Source organism: Notolepis coatsorum, assembly GCF_963971535.1.
Source record: "Notolepis coatsorum genome assembly, chromosome: 1".
Classification (NCBI taxonomy): domain Eukaryota; kingdom Metazoa; phylum Chordata; class Actinopteri; order Aulopiformes; family Paralepididae; genus Notolepis; species Notolepis coatsorum.
This window is the reverse complement of record NC_140165.1, coordinates 83,775,232-83,794,416: the sequence shown is the minus strand read 5'-3', so window position 1 is coordinate 83,794,416 and position 19,185 is coordinate 83,775,232. Positions and strand designations below refer to the sequence as shown.

Genomic DNA, 19,185 nt, shown 5'->3' with positions numbered 1-19,185 from the left:
GTGAATAACACCATGCTAAAAATGACCAGACATAAGAAACTGCCACTGAGCTCGTTCATTACCTTCTTGAGATCACGTGTACTATACTATAGCTATATCCACGCGATTGAGTTTAGTTCTTATTTATTTATTCACTGTCCTTTGCAGTGTTTGTGTGGTGCTTTTATTTATTTCCGGACATCACGATGCCTCGTTGAGTCATGTAAAACGTAATTGTTAATGATACAAATATTGTCGTATCTATTATTATTATAATTATTTTAATCCAAGGATGTCTGTAGAATCGACATGAATGCAATCACCAAATGATTTCTCCCAAATGAAGCCCTTAAGAACACAGGCTTTCTCGTAAATCAGTTCGAGAATGAGGACCAATATGTCTTGGCGTGCACACTGGTCAAAGGAGACTGATGGACCAAAGAACCGGCACACATGGACTAATGAAAGGCAAAGGACTGTGGACTGTCCGTCTGCAGTGTCTGCACCCTGTACTTCTAGACTTGAGCCTGCAGCTCAAATAAGGAGTAGTTAAAGGAAGTTAAAGGGACTAAATGGTAACAAAATGTAGGAACAAATATGATTGAACTGATTAAATGAAGGTAAGCAGGTTTGAAATGGTTGGATAGTTATTTACTGAATGTGTCTTTGGGAAGTGAAGTAGAAGGATTTCACTGCACTGTCAGGTCTGACTGAGGTCTAATGAACTGATGGTTAATTAAGTACTTTATTAACATGTAGTTCCTCATTAGTTCCTAGGTATTTAATCATTATTATTGGTTAATTAACAGTTTGGTATAACATATAGTTCCTCATTAGTTTAAAGTAATGGTTCTGGTTCACTTAAAAAAAATGTTTGGGTCATTGCAGATGCAGCTGTGCTAGCTAACTCTCTAAGTATTATGTGGATGTACAAACTTCAGTTTCCACTGACAAGGGGGTGAGTACATAATGACCAAAACTATTAGTTTTAAAATGAACTAGTCCTTTAAGTACCAAAGGGGACATTTATCTTTAGTATTGTGTATTATCATTTATTAACTCATTCAGCACCAAACATGTAATATTACGTGTTTCCTCGCCAACGCTTGAGCGCCAAACACGTAATATTACGGTTTTAGATCTTTTCCCTCTGATCCCCGTTCTAAAACATCATCCAGATCATTCTGTGTGTCCCTGGATCGTTTGCCCACGTTTGGAATTGCAATGCCGATCGAATATCACCAGGTGGCAGTATCGCCTACCCTGATAGAAAGGGAACAGGAGAGTCAATGAATGAACCGGACTATCGAGACTCGCTCTGAAGGGGAGGAGCTCTTCCAAAGCAATCGCTAGCAGATCTGCTCGCCTCAAAACCTATAGTGTCCCGTAAACACGTGTAATTACATATAAACGAGTAATCGCGATCGCTGATGGGATCATTGGAATTATTCTTTTTGGATTACCTTCTGGCTAAGGTAAGGACCCCCTATGTCTATTTTACCAAACCTGAAACATGTTTCTGTAACGATCACAGTTCTGTGTTTTACCGGACGTAAAACATGCTCGACAAACACGATCACAGTTGAGTTAAAAACTGATAATCCCCTTGATTATCTTCCCCTTGATAATTTTGTGAAGGCACATGTGTACATGGTATATACCTTTGATTTGGGAGTATTTGGGGTTTCAGGGGATCAACCAGAACGGTTTGGGCTTATTGGATAACACGTTTTATCTCACGATCTATGGAAAAAGACTGGATTATCTTGGAAATGGATGATGTTTAGCGTGCAATAAACTACAAACTACAGTGTGTAGAAACAAACTATTTTGTACATGTTGGACTAGAAATAGTGTCTGTCAAATGAGCCATACTATTGTCTCCATAGCTATAATATAGAATACACAATAGTGTCCGCAAAGATCGTGAAATACCGCAGAAATTGTCATGAAAAGCTGGTGCAGCTGGACAGTGAAGGATGGGGGAAGCCTATGGCGCTCAATGTGTTAAAGGGGAAATATTATGGAAAATAGGTTACAGGTTTTGGCCTAATCTTTGTATGGATTTGGCAGACTGGAATGTTTTTTTAGCTGCTAGGGGAAACTGGTTTATGTACTCCTTGCTGTAAGCAAAGTCGTAAATTATTTTGCTGGCAGGAACACTGCTTACCTAATGTACCTGGGTGTGGAGTAGCCAGGCAGGGAAGAGAATAATGAATTTAAAATGTGGTGCTGCTGCTACACCCACCAGAAACACAGAAAGAGGTGCTGGAAAACAAATCATTAACAACAAATTTCTTTGCAAAGAAAACGTAATAAACATGTTCCACAGATTCAAGAAAGTTATATAAAATAGTGGTCCCCTTTAATAAATAATATATATTATTAATGATACATAATGTCCTTTAATAAATAATATATAAAAATAAAGATACATAATATGTCCTCTTAACTCATTGACCGGAGCCCCTTCCGGGAGATTAGGCCTAGTACGCCAGCGCTTTAATCAATGGGAGGACGGGGATATTTGCGAGTGCTTAAAATATATCTTAAATTATGGCTATGGGTCTAATACACCCGTCGCTTATCAATGACTTGCTTGCAGTCAACATGTACGAAACGGATTGTTTTTTCATCGGTACATTTCCGTTTGATACCGTTTTGAATAAGAGTATAGTTTTGGAGATTTCTAGTAATTCCAGAGACGCGATAATAGCCCTTTAGTGGAATACACAAAACACGTTGTCATTTTTCGGCTGATTTATGAATAGTTTTCAAATAAACGCTAGATTATCTATGGTATTGTGTCCTTATGCACGATACAGAAGCAGGCTGAAAAATCGCTAATCCGTGCCTTGCTCAGCGCCAACGGCACGCACACACACGTTGTGATCGCTGTGAAAAAAAACATCTGATTAACCCAAGACTGGTAACATAGATTCCTTACCTCACATCTGATGTTCTGCAAAAAGATTAATCCAATTCCTGATCGCCATTCCAAATATTGATCGCGTTTATTGATCCAACGTTGAGTGTCCCCAGTCCATCTGTTGTAACGATACTGCATGCCCAAGAAGGAAAACCTGGACCGGAGTTTATTTTTTTATGCACATCCCCAGCCAAACCAATCCAATGATCGGATTTTTGGCCGGTATTTGCCCTTTTGCGAGCTCAGACCCATTCCCAACGATAACATCAGGTTGAATGGATGAAAATTAATGGATATCGCTAATAAAATAAATAACGATTAAAACCCGACTATACTCGTGATTGGCGCTCAAGCGATGGTGAGTTAACCCGACTATCATCGGGTCAATGAGTTAATAAATAATATATAATAAAGATACATAATATGTCCCCTTAAATCATTATTATTGTGCCTCCCTCCTAAAGTAGTGTTATTAGAATTTATTTTCTTTCAACAGACATTAGTCATGGATATTTCACTTAGAAAAACGAAAGTAAAAAATCGTCAGTCTTACCTCCATCTAAAGTAGTCTACTAGTAAGCTAGCAAACCACTGCTGTCAACACCACCATTCCTCCCAGGTGTCAGGCTCCCCATTTACCTCCATTCATTTTGAGAACCAAGTCTAAATATAATACTTCTTTTTTTTTATCCACTTTTTCTCCTTATTTTTCAATTTTTCTTCCATCCCAATTTCGCCTCGCCAATTCTCCCTTCAATTCTCCCCTCCCCTGTCTCGAACGTTGCTAGACTATGCCTCCCACTGGTCGGCTGCAGTGAGGACCAAGCCTTGCATCATGTGTCCCCTCCGGTACACGAGGAGGCAGCTGTCGCATCTTTTCACCTGAACAGCGCGATCTCTGTGTCAAGGAGTACAGCGCTTGAGGCTCACGCTGCCCCCGATACTTCCTGATTCTGCTGTACGCACCAACCGACCTGTAGGAGTCGCTGTCCACAATGTCCAATCCCCACCCACCGGCTTTCCCACCCCTAACACTGCCAATTGTGTTAGTATGAACGACCAGCCAAGCCAGTAGCAACGCCGAGAGCTGGGCTCGAACCCAGCATCTCCTGCGTTGGTGGCGAGCGCCTTGCCCACTGCGCCACTTAGCCGCCCTAAATATAATACTTCTGAAGTATAAAGTAACAAATTATCAATAAAGGAACTATTTCTTACCAACTATCAATTTATCACAGAATGTTTAGGATCTTTCCTCCAGCTAATCTGTAAAGACACATCAAATGTCAAAACAAACATATCCCCACCCACCGGCTTTCCCACCCCTAACACTGCCAATTGTGTTAGTATGAACAACCAGCCAAGCCGGTAGCAACGCCGAGAGCTGGGCTCGAACCCAGCATCTCCTGCGTTGGTGGCGAGCGCCTTGCCCACTGCGCCACTTAGCCGCCCTAAATATAATACTTCTGAAGTATAAAGTAACAAATTATCAATAAAGGAACTATTTCTCACCAACTATCAATTTATCACAGAATGTTTAGGATCTTTCCTCCAGCTAATCTGTAAAGACACATCAAATGTCAAAACAAACATGTACCTTTGACTCATAATTGTCTGTTTTTATTGAAATCTGCACAGCAGTAGTTTGTTTATTCTTCAGAAGTATATTTAAACGTGGTCCTCAAAATGAGTGAATGAGGAGTCTGACACCTGGGAGGAATGGTGGCGTTGACAGCTAGACTTTACATGGAGGTAAGACTGCTGTACCTAGACAAGTTCTACTAAAGTGAAGTATCCCATTAAGAACAAAACCCCACTGGTTTCAATAAGGAATGCTAACATGCTAACAGACCTGCTTAACACTTTCGCGGCCACTGGGATGAGTCTAATTAATCTCAAGAGGACCTGGAAATGTAAACAGACGTGGGGCTGTTTGTAGAGCTAAATCTATACTTTATAGTATTGCTATCTGTCCATTCTCATTGTGAATTGAGACCATAAACCATCCCTTCAAAATGGCTTAAAGAAGAAAAAAAATCATCAATACGTTCTCATTTTATAGCGCCGTGAATATAAGCTTTATACCGGATTTGGTCTAGTATATTTCCTGGAAGCAGAGATAATGGGCTAATAGCTAATAACGTTAAATCCAATGGCATTTCGGTTATAGATACGCTCCAGTTAAAACTCAAACTGCATATGATCGGCACGATCCTCACGCATGTATGCATGAAAGAGGGGAGCGGGGGACGTCGTTTCTGATTATTGATTACCAATAACCGCGTTAGCCTCACAAGGCCCGATCGGGATGTACTTTACGTGAAAAAGATCTTACCGTGGTCCGGTGGGATCCCCCCGAGCATTTCCCCGTTATCGATCGCCATCTGGTAGATCGATATGTCCATTGGCTGATGATAAATCCCCTTATTGCATGGTGAAATATGCGATGCAAAACGTAATCCAAGCTACAGGCTGCAGATCCAGAATCGAGCTAACATAAAACTCCATTGAAAGTAAAAAAAAATAGTCCACTGTTCGGCCACAGGGAACATTGCATTATTCTTCTTCTTCGTGTACATTTCCGGCGGACTACGCATCTAGGCGTATTGCCGCCCTCCACATTCTACAATATCCTTCTTCTTCACTGGGTATAATGGCAGATCGCGACCACAAAAGGCGCATACCGCCACCTACTGTACAATCCATTCAACCCCATAACACACAAAACAACAAACCCATCCCTAACATCATCACCCTATCCAAACCTAAACTATGAGTCACTCATTGCCTCCTGTGGGCTGACTCTGGCCTTCTTGAACACTCACCACCCCCTTCCCTAACTCTCTTACTTGATCACTCACAATAACCCCCTTCCCTATCTCCCTTACAACTTCCTCCAATGTCAACCCCTTCATACCCAAGTGTAGCACTGCTGCTTTAATTATCAACTTTAACCTATCTGTCCTACTGCTAACCATCGTTGTTGTATTCACTACTCCTGCCACAAAGGCCACTATATCCAACTTCTCCCCCCACACCCTCTCTTTCTCCTCCTGAACTTCCTCTACTGACAGATGCCCTTTTCTAAAACCCAGTTGTTCCCCATCTTGCTTTCCCTGATCCTCCTGCACTATCCTTACTGCCAAATGCCCTTCTCTAAACCCCTGTCCCTTGTCTTGATTTCCCTGTCCTACCTTCCTAGCTGCCTCTGCATATGAAATCCTATCTTCCCTTCTCACCTGCTGGACCACTACCTCTCGTTTCATCGCCTCACAACCCCAATACGCTACATTATGCTTCCCACCACAACTACAACACCTCGGCTCCACTCCCCGGTCACAATCCCCATACTCATGCTCCCCACTACATCTAGCACATCTCTGCCCCTTCCTACATGACTTAGCTATATGTCCAAACTCCCGACACCTGAAACACCTCAATGGTTTCGGCACAAACTCCCTAACACTATATGCCAAATACCCTAAAAATACCTTGCCAAATACCCTAAAAATACCTCTTTCGGACTAACCTCACCCTCAAACTGAATAACTATCGTCCCTGTCTCCTCCTTCTCTGCACCTCTCTTCATCCTTTCTACACTCTTAATTTTCCCATTACGTTCGTTACTCCTCAAATCTCCTAACAGCTGCTCTATACTAACCTTAATTGGAATTCCACTAATCACCCCCTTGCAACCACCATCCCTTTTCTCCCCTACTATCACTACTCTACAGACATTCACTTTGCCAATGCTCTTCATTTCCTCTACCTCCTCCTCTATGCTCTACCTGCACTACACTTACACACCCTATAAACAAGTTCCCATCCCCCAACACCTTTCCGTACCTTACCTCTCCTAACTGCGCTTTAATGAGTTTTGACAACTGTCTCGGCTCAATATCCCTAACTCTGTCTTCTCCCTCAAATCGCACCACTACATTCAACCCTACAAAATCCTTCCCTCTGCCCTCATCCTCTGACCCACTCAAGCTATCTCCCCTCTCTTTCTTCCTCTTACTCCCCTTCCCCTCACTTTCCCTACTCTTCTTCCCCACCTTTTTCCACCCTTATCCCCCACTCTCCTCCCCACTACACTCCATACTGTCCCCACCCGTCCCCTTCCCTTTGTCATGGCCATTCTCATCCTGACAACTGACCGCCCTGGACCCCGACGTCTCACCCAGAGGGAACACAGGGCATAGCACACGTCTTCAAATCCCTTTTCCCACATGAACAAGTCATACTCTCTAAATATACAACCGCGAGAGAAAACAATTAAACAGGTAAACAAACTCAGACAAAACATCTCCAACTATTAAACCGAGCCGCCCGCCTCCACCACTGTCTCCAAGATGACGATTTGTGCTTGGGAACATTGCATTATCGCGATAGCGCCCCTAAGAGGATCTGGCCGGTATTGCACTTTGTCGAATTCAAAGAGTAGGGTACATCTGCAGTGCCGCTCGGCGACCTTGAATAGGTTATTAAAATGGAATAAAATCAATAACAACTTGCCACGGATATATCCGTGCTTCTGTCCACAACGGGTGGAATCGAAACACGGAGATATACGTTGTTCGTCCCCATTGTGTTAAGAACCAGAACACATTCAGATTCTAAATGTGAAAGTATCCCTTTAGAAGTTTCAGAGGAGCTACAATAAAAGGAGTAAACATTGAAACAGTAGTTATTCGAGCGCTCGCCCGGTCCGCGCACAATAAGACACAGAGCAGTTAGTTAGTTCAGATGAGAGATCTGTTAACACACACACACACACACACACCTAACTGTACATACATTCCCTCAGAAGCTATTCAGAAATATTATTATTCTCAGTCAGCGTTGTAATAGGGCACCGATTTAAGATCGTCCACCCTCCAAGAGAAAAAAAGAGAACCGACCTAGTCGTAGGATTTTTTTTTTTAAGTGCAGGACGTTCCTCTCCATGAATTAGTGGTCCACCACGTTCGTGAAACAGATTCTTGGATGTATACATATAGTTGAGTTGTCACCTGCTGCTGTTTCATCTTTATGGCTAAACAATTGCCATTGTATTGAAAAACCATAGACATCTTCCATAACAAACAGTTTCATCATATTGGAGGAACGACACATGCCTTCTGATTCATATTACTATTATTAGAGTTGGGTTGACTTGAGTTTTATCAGTATGCTGTACTGATTCTGTACTGCATTACCAGAGTTAAATAAAATAAATCATCTGGCTGCTCAGACCATTTCTCAGGATTGTGGGGGCGTGGTCAGATCACACTTGATTGACAGCTCCCTTTCAGCTAGAGTGGCATTTTATTTTTCCATTCAAAATCACTAAAACGTCCATTCTAAATGATTCTAGAGAGATTATCCAGCTGGTCCCAGGTCAATCATTCAGATGTCTTGGTCCCGTCTACTGCTAAGAAGGCTTGGCTCAGAACAGCAGCTTCACAATGTTAAGATGCTGTCTGTCACCATCCCATAGTGTCACTGTTATCGTAGGAACGCCATGGTAAGGAGACCTGAGAGAGAGAGAGAGAGAGAGAGAGAGAGTGAGAGAGAGAGAGAGAGAGAGAGAGACAGACAGACAGAGGAGGTTAAACAGAAATAGACAGAGAGGTCCAGATGATGTGAGAGAGAGAGGAGATAGACACAGAGAGGAACAGAGGAGAGACAGAGAGAGACAGAGAGAGAGAGAGAGAGAAACAGAGAGGAGAGAGACAGATAGATCATGTATACATATATCACACATATAAGATAAAATATTCCTTCCTTATTGATCTCCTTGGGGACATTCAAGCATCATAGCAGCATGGGGGAGGGGGAGGGGAGGTACAGGTTATTATACACAATAACTTAACCCTTATGTGTTTTCTTAATAATACACTGCTAATATTGTAGTATTATTAGTCAATACATCCAGTGTGTGAATGAGGTGCTTGGCCTAGTGACTAAGGAAGCAACATGTCTGCACAGAGACAAACCTACTGTCTGTGAAAGGAACATCTTTGTCCATTATCTCACACACACACACACACACACACACACACACACACACACACACACACACACACACACACACACACACACACACACACACACACACACACACACACACACACACACACACACACACACACACACACACACACACACACACACACACACACACACACACACACACACACACACACACACACACACACACACACACACACACACACACACACACACACACACCTTACCCAGTATGTAGGCACAGACCAGTTTCTGTGTGGAGGAGACATGGAGGTAGAGTGGAACCATGGAGCTCGGCTCAGTGTGCAGGGGGAGCAATAACACTGTCACACACACCACCCCCACCACCACACACACTGCAAACTGGGACGGACTCCGCGGGGCTGGGGAGAAAACACACAAATTAACACAAACAAACACACACACACACACACACACACACACACACTGCGAATGGTTGATTTGAATTTTTTTTGGTAAAAAATCAAGCACTTTAAGCACTTCAAGGACCGGTCACAGTGTATCTCTGACCTGAGGTCAGCTGTAGAACCCTGTTCTAGACGAGTCACAGTGTATCTCTGACCTGAGGTCAGCTGTAGAACCCTGTTCTAGACGAGTCACAGTGTATCTCTGACCTGATGAGGCAGTCTGCTGGAGACTTCCTGCTGTCCTCTGTGTGGGGACCAGTAGAGGAGACAAAGGTCCTAACGGTGCCAGTGCTCTCTGGTTACTCCTCTTCTCCTCCGCTCCTCCTCCTCCTCTCTTCCTCCTTCCCTCCTCCTCCTCCTCCTCGTCTCCTCCTCCTCCATCTTCTCCTCCCTCCTCTCCTCCTCTCAGCTCCGCCCAGATCTCCTTTCCTCCCACCTGCCCCCCCCCTCTCACATCCATGCGGAACCGGTCTCTCCGGCCCCAGTTCCTAGGGGACACGTCCTGGTGGCGCACGACCCTGGGGAGAAAAGGGAAGTTATATCATAGGAGTCAGGAGATTAGCGAGGCTAATGGTGCGGTCGGTCCTCGTCGAGTCTGGTTTGTACACCTTTTCAAGGCAAAATGCAAGCACTTTTCAAGCATTTTCAAGCTGCATTTTCAAGATTTTCCAACATCTTATGCGGCTGTGGTAAATTAAATATTTACCCAAAATGATCATTTCACTTCTTCCATCACATTAAATCAGATGTTATTGTGCTATAAACAACCAAAATTATGTAGAGTTGGCATCATATATAACCTGGCTGAGCCGATGTGTTATGCAGTAACGTACTGTATATCTGTATGTCGTGTATGTTATAAATGTCATGATGAATTGAACATGGGGGACCCTGATGTAGGGCTGGGCGATATGGCCTCTAAATGATATTGTGATATTTTTTGGCCATATCACGATATTTTGACATTTCCTCTAAACTAAAGCACTTAAAAATGCTTGATTTAACCCTTTGATGCATACAGTCACGCCAATATGATGATTATAATAAGTCCCTGCAACATATGTTTGCATTAGTAACCATGAAGATGCTTTAAAAAATAATTGAATTAAAATGTACTAAGAGTAGTCTACTGACACACTAATAAAAAAAATTATTTACATCTAAGGCTACGTTTAGACGGAGAGAGTCTGAACAGAAACCGCAAAAGTCGTCTTACGGTCTCACTTTTAATTTTGCGTTTAGACTAGCGTTTTGGGATGGAATTCTGCGTGCAGACGAGGCTGTAACGACGGAGCCCCACTGTCACACGATTGGCGCGTATGTCACATGACGTGCTGTGAAGACCCGCCCTACTCTGCCTCTGATTCGCAGACTGTGGGTGGGGAATGTGATTGGACCAAAGCTGAGTCACTCACAGACAGTGGGTCCAGTACTAATAGTTGTGATAGCCGCGGGACAGATTCTTGTGTATTTAAAAGTACTACCAATGTAGCCTTCAGGTGATCGCCATGGATAGAATCAGACATGCTTTGTTTACGCTTCTAGGCTACTGGCGCATGCCTGTGATGTAAGCAGTACGCGCGACGAGAGCCTTGACAACCCTTTCATCATCGTTTTATGCGGTTTGACAGTTTAGATGAGAGCGCAAAGGTTTATCGTTTCTAGGAATTCCACCCTGGAAGGTGGTCTCACTTTTTTACGGTTTCACCCCGTAAAAACGCAGTTTCCGTATAAACGAAAGGCACATCCGAAAAAATATTTTTGCGGATTCACCTGCTAGCATTTCCGTCTAAACGGGGCCTAAGACCATTTATATAAAAACTCTTGGGTGCCTAAGACTTTTGCACAGTACTGTGTTTTCTATCCACTTTAGCCAAACATACACATATATATATACACACTACTGTGAGAAAATAATAATCACACACAAAGGGATTGATTGATTGATTGAAAACTTTATTAACAGATTGCAGAATGGGTACAGTACAGTACAGCTCAATACATACAATTGTTAAGGGGATGTAGACCAGAGAAAGACTTTCGTCTTGTTTACATCAGGGTCCCCCATTTTCAATTTATCGTAACATATATGACATACATGACATACAGATAGACAGTACTGCTACATCTATATATTTATGACATACCAGATTTGTAAATACAGTACTGTTTGTGATACAAAGAGAGTCCAGAAAAAAAAGTATATACATTTGACGTAGAAACTGTACATTGGATTGGGTAGGTGGGGGGGGGGGGGGGGGGGGGGGGACTGTACATTGGAGGTGGTTGGGGTTGGGTAGGAGTGGGGGGGCGGGAGGTTGGGTAGGAGGGGTGGGTGGGGGACACTGTACACTGTACAACTGTACAAACAAAACTGTACATTGGAATATTGACAAGACCATACTTGGTAATTTACTGTACATTTACAGGGGCCAGTTTCGAATTGCAGTCTCCCGTAGGTGTTTTTTTAGAGTGTTTTTGAAAGTGGGTAGTGATTCACATTCCTTTACAGCTTTGGGTAGGGCGTTCCACATTGATGTGGCATAATTGCGAAACGTGTTTAGTCCCTTGTTTGAGCCGAATCTGGGTTTAACATGATTTGTGGAGCTCCCTCTGGTGTTGTGATCGTGGTATTCACTGACCTTTGGGAAGTATTTTGACATGTACATGGGTACCTTGGTCGTGTAGTGTATCTTGTAGACCAGGCCCATTGCAAGTTGCTGTACTCTGTCGTCTACTCTAAGCCATCCTAAGTTGTCAAAGTGGGCAGGGGTGAGGTGGGTTCTAGGAGTAAGGTCAAGCAGTAGTCTGACCAGTTTGTTTTGAGATGTTTGTAATTTTGTTTTTAGCGCCTTTGAGGTGCTTTGGTACCATGAGGTGCAAGCATAGTCGTAGTACCCTTGAATGAGTGCTCCTGCCAGAGTCTTCAGGGTATTCTTGTTTACCAGTGAGGAGATCCGGTACAAGAATCGAGTTCGTTGGTTGACTTTTTTTATTACATTGGATGCCATTTTGTCACAGGAAAGATTTGCCTCTAGGATGGAACCCAGGTAGGTAATATCTTCTTTCCTCGTGACAATATTGTCACCCACTGTAACTGAGAAGCCGTCGGTCTTGCTGAGTTTGTTATTTGAACCGAAGAGAATGGACTCTGTTTTGCCCATGTGTAATGATAGTTTGTTATCAGCAAGCCATATGCAGATTTTGCCTAGTTCTGAGCTGAGGGTTTTTTCAACCTGTAACTTGTTCTTGTCAGAGACCAGCAGGGCTGAGTCGTCCGCAAACAGGAACAAGTTGCAGTCACAAGCTGACGACATGTCATTTGCATAAATTAGGAACAGTAGCGGACCTAGTATGCTTCCTTGTGGAACACCACAGCTTACTGTGAGGGGGGGGGATAGGGTACCGTTTACCTCCACCATCTGCTCTCTCCCCTCCAGGTAGGATTGCATCCAGCTCACTGATAGACTATCAAAACCAATTGCTTTTAGCTTGTCAATCAGAATGGTGTGATTGACAGTGTCGAAGGCCTTTTGTAGGTCCAGCATGACCATGTCGCAGTATTTGCCCGCGTCCACCTCTTGTTTGATGTGGTTGTTTAAATAGAGAAGGCATGTGTCAGTGGAGTGGGATGTTCTGAAGCCAGATTGGAATTCGTAGATTAGATTTTTTTCCGCAAGGTATTTTTCGACCTGTTCGTATACAATTTTTTCCATGACTTTCGAGATGGAGGTAAGGATAGAAACAGGGCGGTAGTTGCCTGGGTCTAATTTACTGCCTTTTTTGTGCAGAGGGGTCATTCTCGCGATTTTGAAGTCCTTGGGGACGTGTCCCTGTTTTATGGAGAGGTTTATTATGTGTGTGATGACTGGGGTGATGGCGGCTGCTGAGTCTCTGAGGAATTTGGAGGGGATGTTGTCATGGCCAGTGGCCTTGTTAGGTTGGAGGGCGCTCAGTTTTTTTGAGTACCTCATCTGTTGTTACCATTTCCAGTTTGAAGTCGTCTTTGTGAACCCCTAGGTTCTTGTAGTATGCTACTATGTGTTCTACCCCATAATGCCCTGAGTGGGAGGGTAGTTTGTTTACCAGTGTTGTGGCTATGTTTGTGAAGAAACTATTTAAGTAATTGGCTACATCCAGCTTTTCTGTGATGAGCGTGTTGTCCGTCTTTATGTTTATGTTTGAGAATCTGGTTTTAAGTTTTTTACTGCAGCATAGTTTGTTATTGAGTAATTTCCAAAGTTCACGTGGTTTGTTTTTGTTTTCCTCGGTTTTGTCATTGATGATTTTTTTTTGCTGTTCTGATCATGGAGTTTACATCATTTCTTAGTCTGTTTCTTTCCAGTTTGAGTTCAGTCACGTGGGCTTGGAGTTCACTGCTCGTGCTTATGTTAAGCTTTGACTGACTTTTACGAAACTCAGAGCATTTTTTGTCTCTGGTTTTCATAGCGGTCAGTATTTCAGCGTGCATCCACGGCTCAGCGCGATTTTTTACCCTGGTGGTTCTTAGGGGGGCCATGTTGTTTAGTATCGTTGAAAATTTTGTTTTGAAGCCAAGATAATGGCTTATAGCAGACTTAATGATTTTAGAATATTTCAGATAATGAAATTAAATGTTTATATCATCAACTATCCAGTTAGTATTTATACTGTAACGTTCGGCTACTTTAAATCATTGAATGTAGAGAGAGAGAGAGAGAGAGAGATTGATTGATTGAATTGATTGATTGAAAACTTTATTAACAGATTGCAGAATGGGTACAATACAGTACAGCTCAATACACACAATTGTTAAGGGGATGCAGACCAGAGAAAGACTTTCGTCTTGTTTACATCAGGGTCCCCCATTTTCAATTCATCAGGACATATATGACATACATGACATACAGATAGTCAGTACTGCTACATCTATACATTTATGACATACCAGATTTGCAAATACAGTACTGTTTGTGATACAGAAGGAGTCAGGAAAAGGGAGTATATACATTTGACGTAGAAACTGTACATTGGAGGAGGTTGGGTGGGGGGGGGTTGGGTACACTGGGATATTGACAACCATACTGGGTAATCTACATTGGAGGTGGTTGGGGGGGGGGGGGGGCACACTGTATAAACAAGCAAAACTGTACATTGAGGGGGGGGGGGGGAGACACTGTACAAACAAACAAAATTGTACATTGGACTATTGACAAAACCATACTAGGTAAATGACTGTACATTGGCAAAACTGTACATTGAGGGGGGGGGGGGGACACTGTACAAACAAACAAAATTGTATATTGGACTATTGACAAAACCATACTAGGTAAATGACTGTACATTGGAGGGGGTTGGGTTAGGATATTTACAGGGGCCAGTGTTGAATTGCAGTCTCCCGTAGGTGTCCCTTGAGAGAGGTTTTGAAAGTGGGTAGTGATCCACATTCCTTTACAGCTTTGGGTAGGGCGTTCCACATTGATGTGGCATAATTGCGAAACGTGTTTAGTCCCTTATTTGAGCCGAATCTGGGTTTAACATGATTTGTGGAGCTCCCTCTGGTGTTGTGATCGTGGTATTCACTGACCTTTGGGAAGTATTTTGACATGTACATGGGTACCTTGGTCGTGTAGTGTATCTTGTAGACCAGGCCCATTGCAAGTTGCTGTACTCTGTCGTCTACTCTAAGCCATCCTAGGTTGTCAAAGTGGGCAGGGGTGAGGTGGGTTCTAGGAGTAAGGTCAAGCAGTAGTCTGACCAGTTTGTTTTGAGATGTTTGTAATTTTGTTTTTAGCGCCTTTGAGGTGCTTTGGTACCATGAGGTGCAAGCATAGTCGTAGTACCCCTGAATGAGTGCTCCTGCCAGAGTCTTCAGGGTATTCTTGTTTACCAGAGAGGAGATCCGGTACAAGAATCGAGTTCGTTGGTTGACTTTTTTTATTACATTGGATGCCATTTTGTCACAGGAGAGATTAGCCTCTAGGATGGAACCCAGGTAGGTAATTTCATCTTTCCTTGTGACAATATTGTCACCCACTGTAACTGAGAAGCCGTCGGTCTTGCTGAGTTTGTTATTTGAACCGAAGAGAATGGACTCTGTTTTGCCCATGTGTAATGATAGTTTGTTATCAGCGAGCCATATGCAGATTCTGCCTAGTTCCGAGCTGAGGGTTTTTTCAACGAGAGAGAGAGGGCGAGAACGCGCGAGAGAGCCCCCCCCCCCCCCCCCCTCGGGTTTTGTTCTAGGTTTGCGTTTTGATCGTCTAAGCTGCCGTAGGTGATGATGTCACACTCGAATGTAAACAGGAATAGTTTAACACACGGAGATGGAAACTGGATGATATAAAGAAACAAATAACCAATAAATATGAAGTTATGTTTAAACTTCTGTTGTCAAGCGTTGTCAATATAACCCACCCCCTTTCCTCACGAATGGAACTAGTGTTGTGGAGTCCGCTTTGAGCATTTTCCAGGGTTAGCAGCTAACGCTAGTTAGGTTAGCATAGTCCTCATGGATAACTTGGTTAGCAGCTAACGTTAGCCCATTGCTCGAGTTTGTAATTCCAATAGTGTATTCTGCCTGTTACTTGACTATTTCGATTATTGAAGTGGTATTTTTATAACGAACATTTACGGAGACAGGTGTGGAGTCTTGTAGTCTCAAACTTAGTAGTACCTGGCGAGCCAGGTCGAAAACACGTTAATAACATCCATGCTCATTGGCTCACCTTTCATGTGGCTCGAAAGATGGTAAAGATCTGCAAGTCCTTTCTGCATATGTTGCACACGGCTACTCTGGGATTTTCTCCTCTTTTTAACCATGACTTATATTTTATATCTCCAAGCCAGAGCTCATTAAAACGACAGCCTCCCGGCATGTTGGCCACACACACACGCGCGCGCGCTGTTCTCAGATGGCACAGGTAAAAAAAACACTACGGGTCGAGCCCAGCCACATTTCATTTTGCGTGAAAGGCGAACACAAAATAGGCTCGCTCGAAGTCGCTCCGACTTATTTAATTTCTTTGTCTAAAAAAAAAACTATTCAGTCAGATAGCGATTTATTATGAAAGTATAAAGTGCAATTACAATTTCAATAACTTTCCAGCACTTTATACACAATTCAAGCACATTTAAAACCTTGAAAACAGCACATTGAAATACAAGCATTTTCAAGGATTTCCAGCACCCGTACAAACCCTATTATGTATCATGTAATGATGGTAAATGCAAGGTGACAGCTTGTGTGCTAGTTAGGTTGTAAAGTGAGGACCATCAGATTCAAGGCAGCAGATTAAACTTTTTTTTTTCTTCATGCAGATAGTTTGAGTGACCTGCATACCATTTGATTGTGTAATTAAAGATATACATGATGTATATTATTACATTACTATATTGAGGTGAGGTAGAAGACATACAGTAAGCATGTGGGGGAAGTTACTCTAAATCCTCAAGGGTTCCTCCTGGTCCTGCTGCTCCTACATTTAAGTACTGTACCAGTAGGAACCATTCAATATTTTGTACAGATTCATACAAGGAAGTTACACTGTAAGTTCCTGGAAATTACAGGGTAAATGTCTGGGAAGTTATCTATCTATCTGCGTTTCCCAAACTTAGGGTCGCGACCCAAAATGGGTTGCCAATAAAAAATATATATATATATTTTAATAAATTATTTTTATTTTTATTTATTTTTTTTTATATAAAAAAGCTGTAGATGTGTTGATTCAGTTTGGCACCACATACTTATGTGAATCTGGGTTTTTTACTCTAGCATACCTGAAAAACAAATACAGAAACAGACTAAATGCTCAGCATGACCTCAGAATAGCACTTTCAAAAACCAAGCCCAGAATAGATCTGCTGGTTGAAAACTTCAACCAGCCACATACCTAGGGTTGGGCACCGAAAACCGGTTCTAATTAGGAACCGGTTCCTAACTTCCGGTTCTGGAACCGGAAGTAACATATCTGCATTTCGGAACTAGGCAAAATCTGCATATGGCTCGCCGACAACAAACTATCATTACACATGGGCAAAACAGAGTCCATTCTCTTCGGTTCAAATAACAAACTCAGCAAGACCGACGGCTTCTCAGTTACAGTGGGTGACAATATTGTCACAAGGAAAGATGAAATTACCTACCTGGGTTCCATCCTAGAGGCTAATCTTTCCTGTGACAAAATGGCATCCAATGTAATAAAAAAGGTCAACCAGCGAACTCGATTCTTGTACCGGATCTCCTCTCTGGTAAACAAGAATACCCTGAAGACTCTGGCAGGAGCACTCATTCAAGGGTACTACGACTATGCTTGCACCTCATGGTACCAAAGCACCTCAAAAACACTAAAAACCAAATTACAAACATCTCAAAACAAACGAGTCAGACTACTGCTTGACCTGACTCCTAGAACCCACCTCACCCCTGCCCACTTTGCCAACCTAGGATGGCTTAGAGTAGACAACAAGAGTACAGCAACTTGCAATGGGCCTGGTCTACAAGATAGACTACACGACCAAGGTACCCATGTACATGTCAAAATACTTCCCAAAGGTCAGTGAATACCACGATCACAACACCAGAGGGAGCTCCACAAATCATGTAAAACCCAGATTCGGCTCAAACAAGGGACTAAACACGTTTCGCAATTATGCCAAATCAAGTTCCCCTTCTTTGCAGGGCTATAACTTTTTAAATTCTATTGCTAAATTGCCATTATTATGGCCCATTCAATGTCCTATATGTATTGTTCAGGGTGTAGCAACGTTAAACTTTTTCATTCACATATTCATACTAAAATATGGTCTAAAGTATAAGTATGTTTTTATCGTTTTCTGCAGCTTTCTTCAGAACGTGATTTATAGCCCTAAATGCATTATATTGATGATCAAATACAGTTTGGTAGGAATCTGTGCGAGATAAAAAGTTTCAACTGGACGTGGTTCTAGAAGTTTCTACGCATCATCTGATGATGACCGGATGGGCGGGGGATCGTTTATAATTCCGTGGGCAGCGTTAGATGATTCATCCAGAGTGGGTCATATGTTCATCAGATCAGTTAGTATAGAATACGTTAGAAAATAACGCTGAATCTTACCGTGGCTTCCTCGCGCCGCTGGCAGATGAGCGTGGAACAGATTTTTTTCTATTATGGGATGTAGAAATGCCCGATCCATTTCCAGGTTGTATAATAGTATATACGTCCAAATAACGTTGTTTATTGAGTTAGGGTGAGCAATCTATTATCCAGTGTTTCAAAATGGAGTCGCGGGAGCTATAGCGAGTGGCCGGACCACATATGGATGAGCACTACCGGTTCAAAGGTTAATATCCGGTTGGCGATCTGCCGATCGGCCACCAGATGGCGCTCTTGAACCGCTAGAGAGTTGAGAGGAGATCAGCAGTGTGTCTCAGGGCTCCGGAAAGGAAATATGATTTCGATGACAGATTTTTGAAATATTGACATCAAAGACGAGTTACGGCGTCTTCGGCAGAATGAGCATGGCTCGGAAAGACGTGAAAACTCGTCCGCGGCGATCATAGTGTTAATCAGAATGTTGCTCAATGTTGGGGTTTAAGGTTGAGGGACGGAGGGAGGGGGTAAGAAATGGAGAGTTGAAAAAGGGGTGAGAAATAGAAAGGAGAGTAGAACATGTTTGTTCATTTAAAAGTGTTACAAAATTGTATGTACATATGTTATGAGGTGGTGAGCAACTTAACATTACTCTGATTATTGCTGTGATGTACTTTTATAATTAAATAAATAAATGTTATATACATTTGAAATTCATGGTTTGTTGTGTTCTTTATCAGTAGTTTATAAATGTATGTTATGGCAATTCATGATGTATTTTTGTAAG

At 42.6% G+C, this 19,185-nt stretch overlaps 1 protein-coding gene across 1 annotated transcript in view; it reads right to left on the bottom strand.

Annotated features, from left to right (window-relative positions):
- Window positions 1-7,086: 7,086 nt before the first annotated feature.
- LOC311240761 (motile sperm domain-containing protein 1-like) overlaps window positions 7,087-19,185 on the bottom strand; it is a 19,329-nt gene continuing 7,230 nt past the window's right edge. Inside the window, exons 4-6 of the mRNA XM_084329340.1 lie at window positions 9,553-9,863; window positions 9,145-9,300; window positions 7,087-8,421 (exon numbers count right to left, since the gene is read on the bottom strand). Of these exons, the coding sequence (XP_084185466.1) occupies window positions 8,393-8,421; window positions 9,145-9,300; window positions 9,553-9,863 (496 nt within the window). The 3' untranslated portion in view covers window positions 7,087-8,392. The remainder of the gene's footprint in view (window positions 8,422-9,144; window positions 9,301-9,552; window positions 9,864-19,185) is intronic.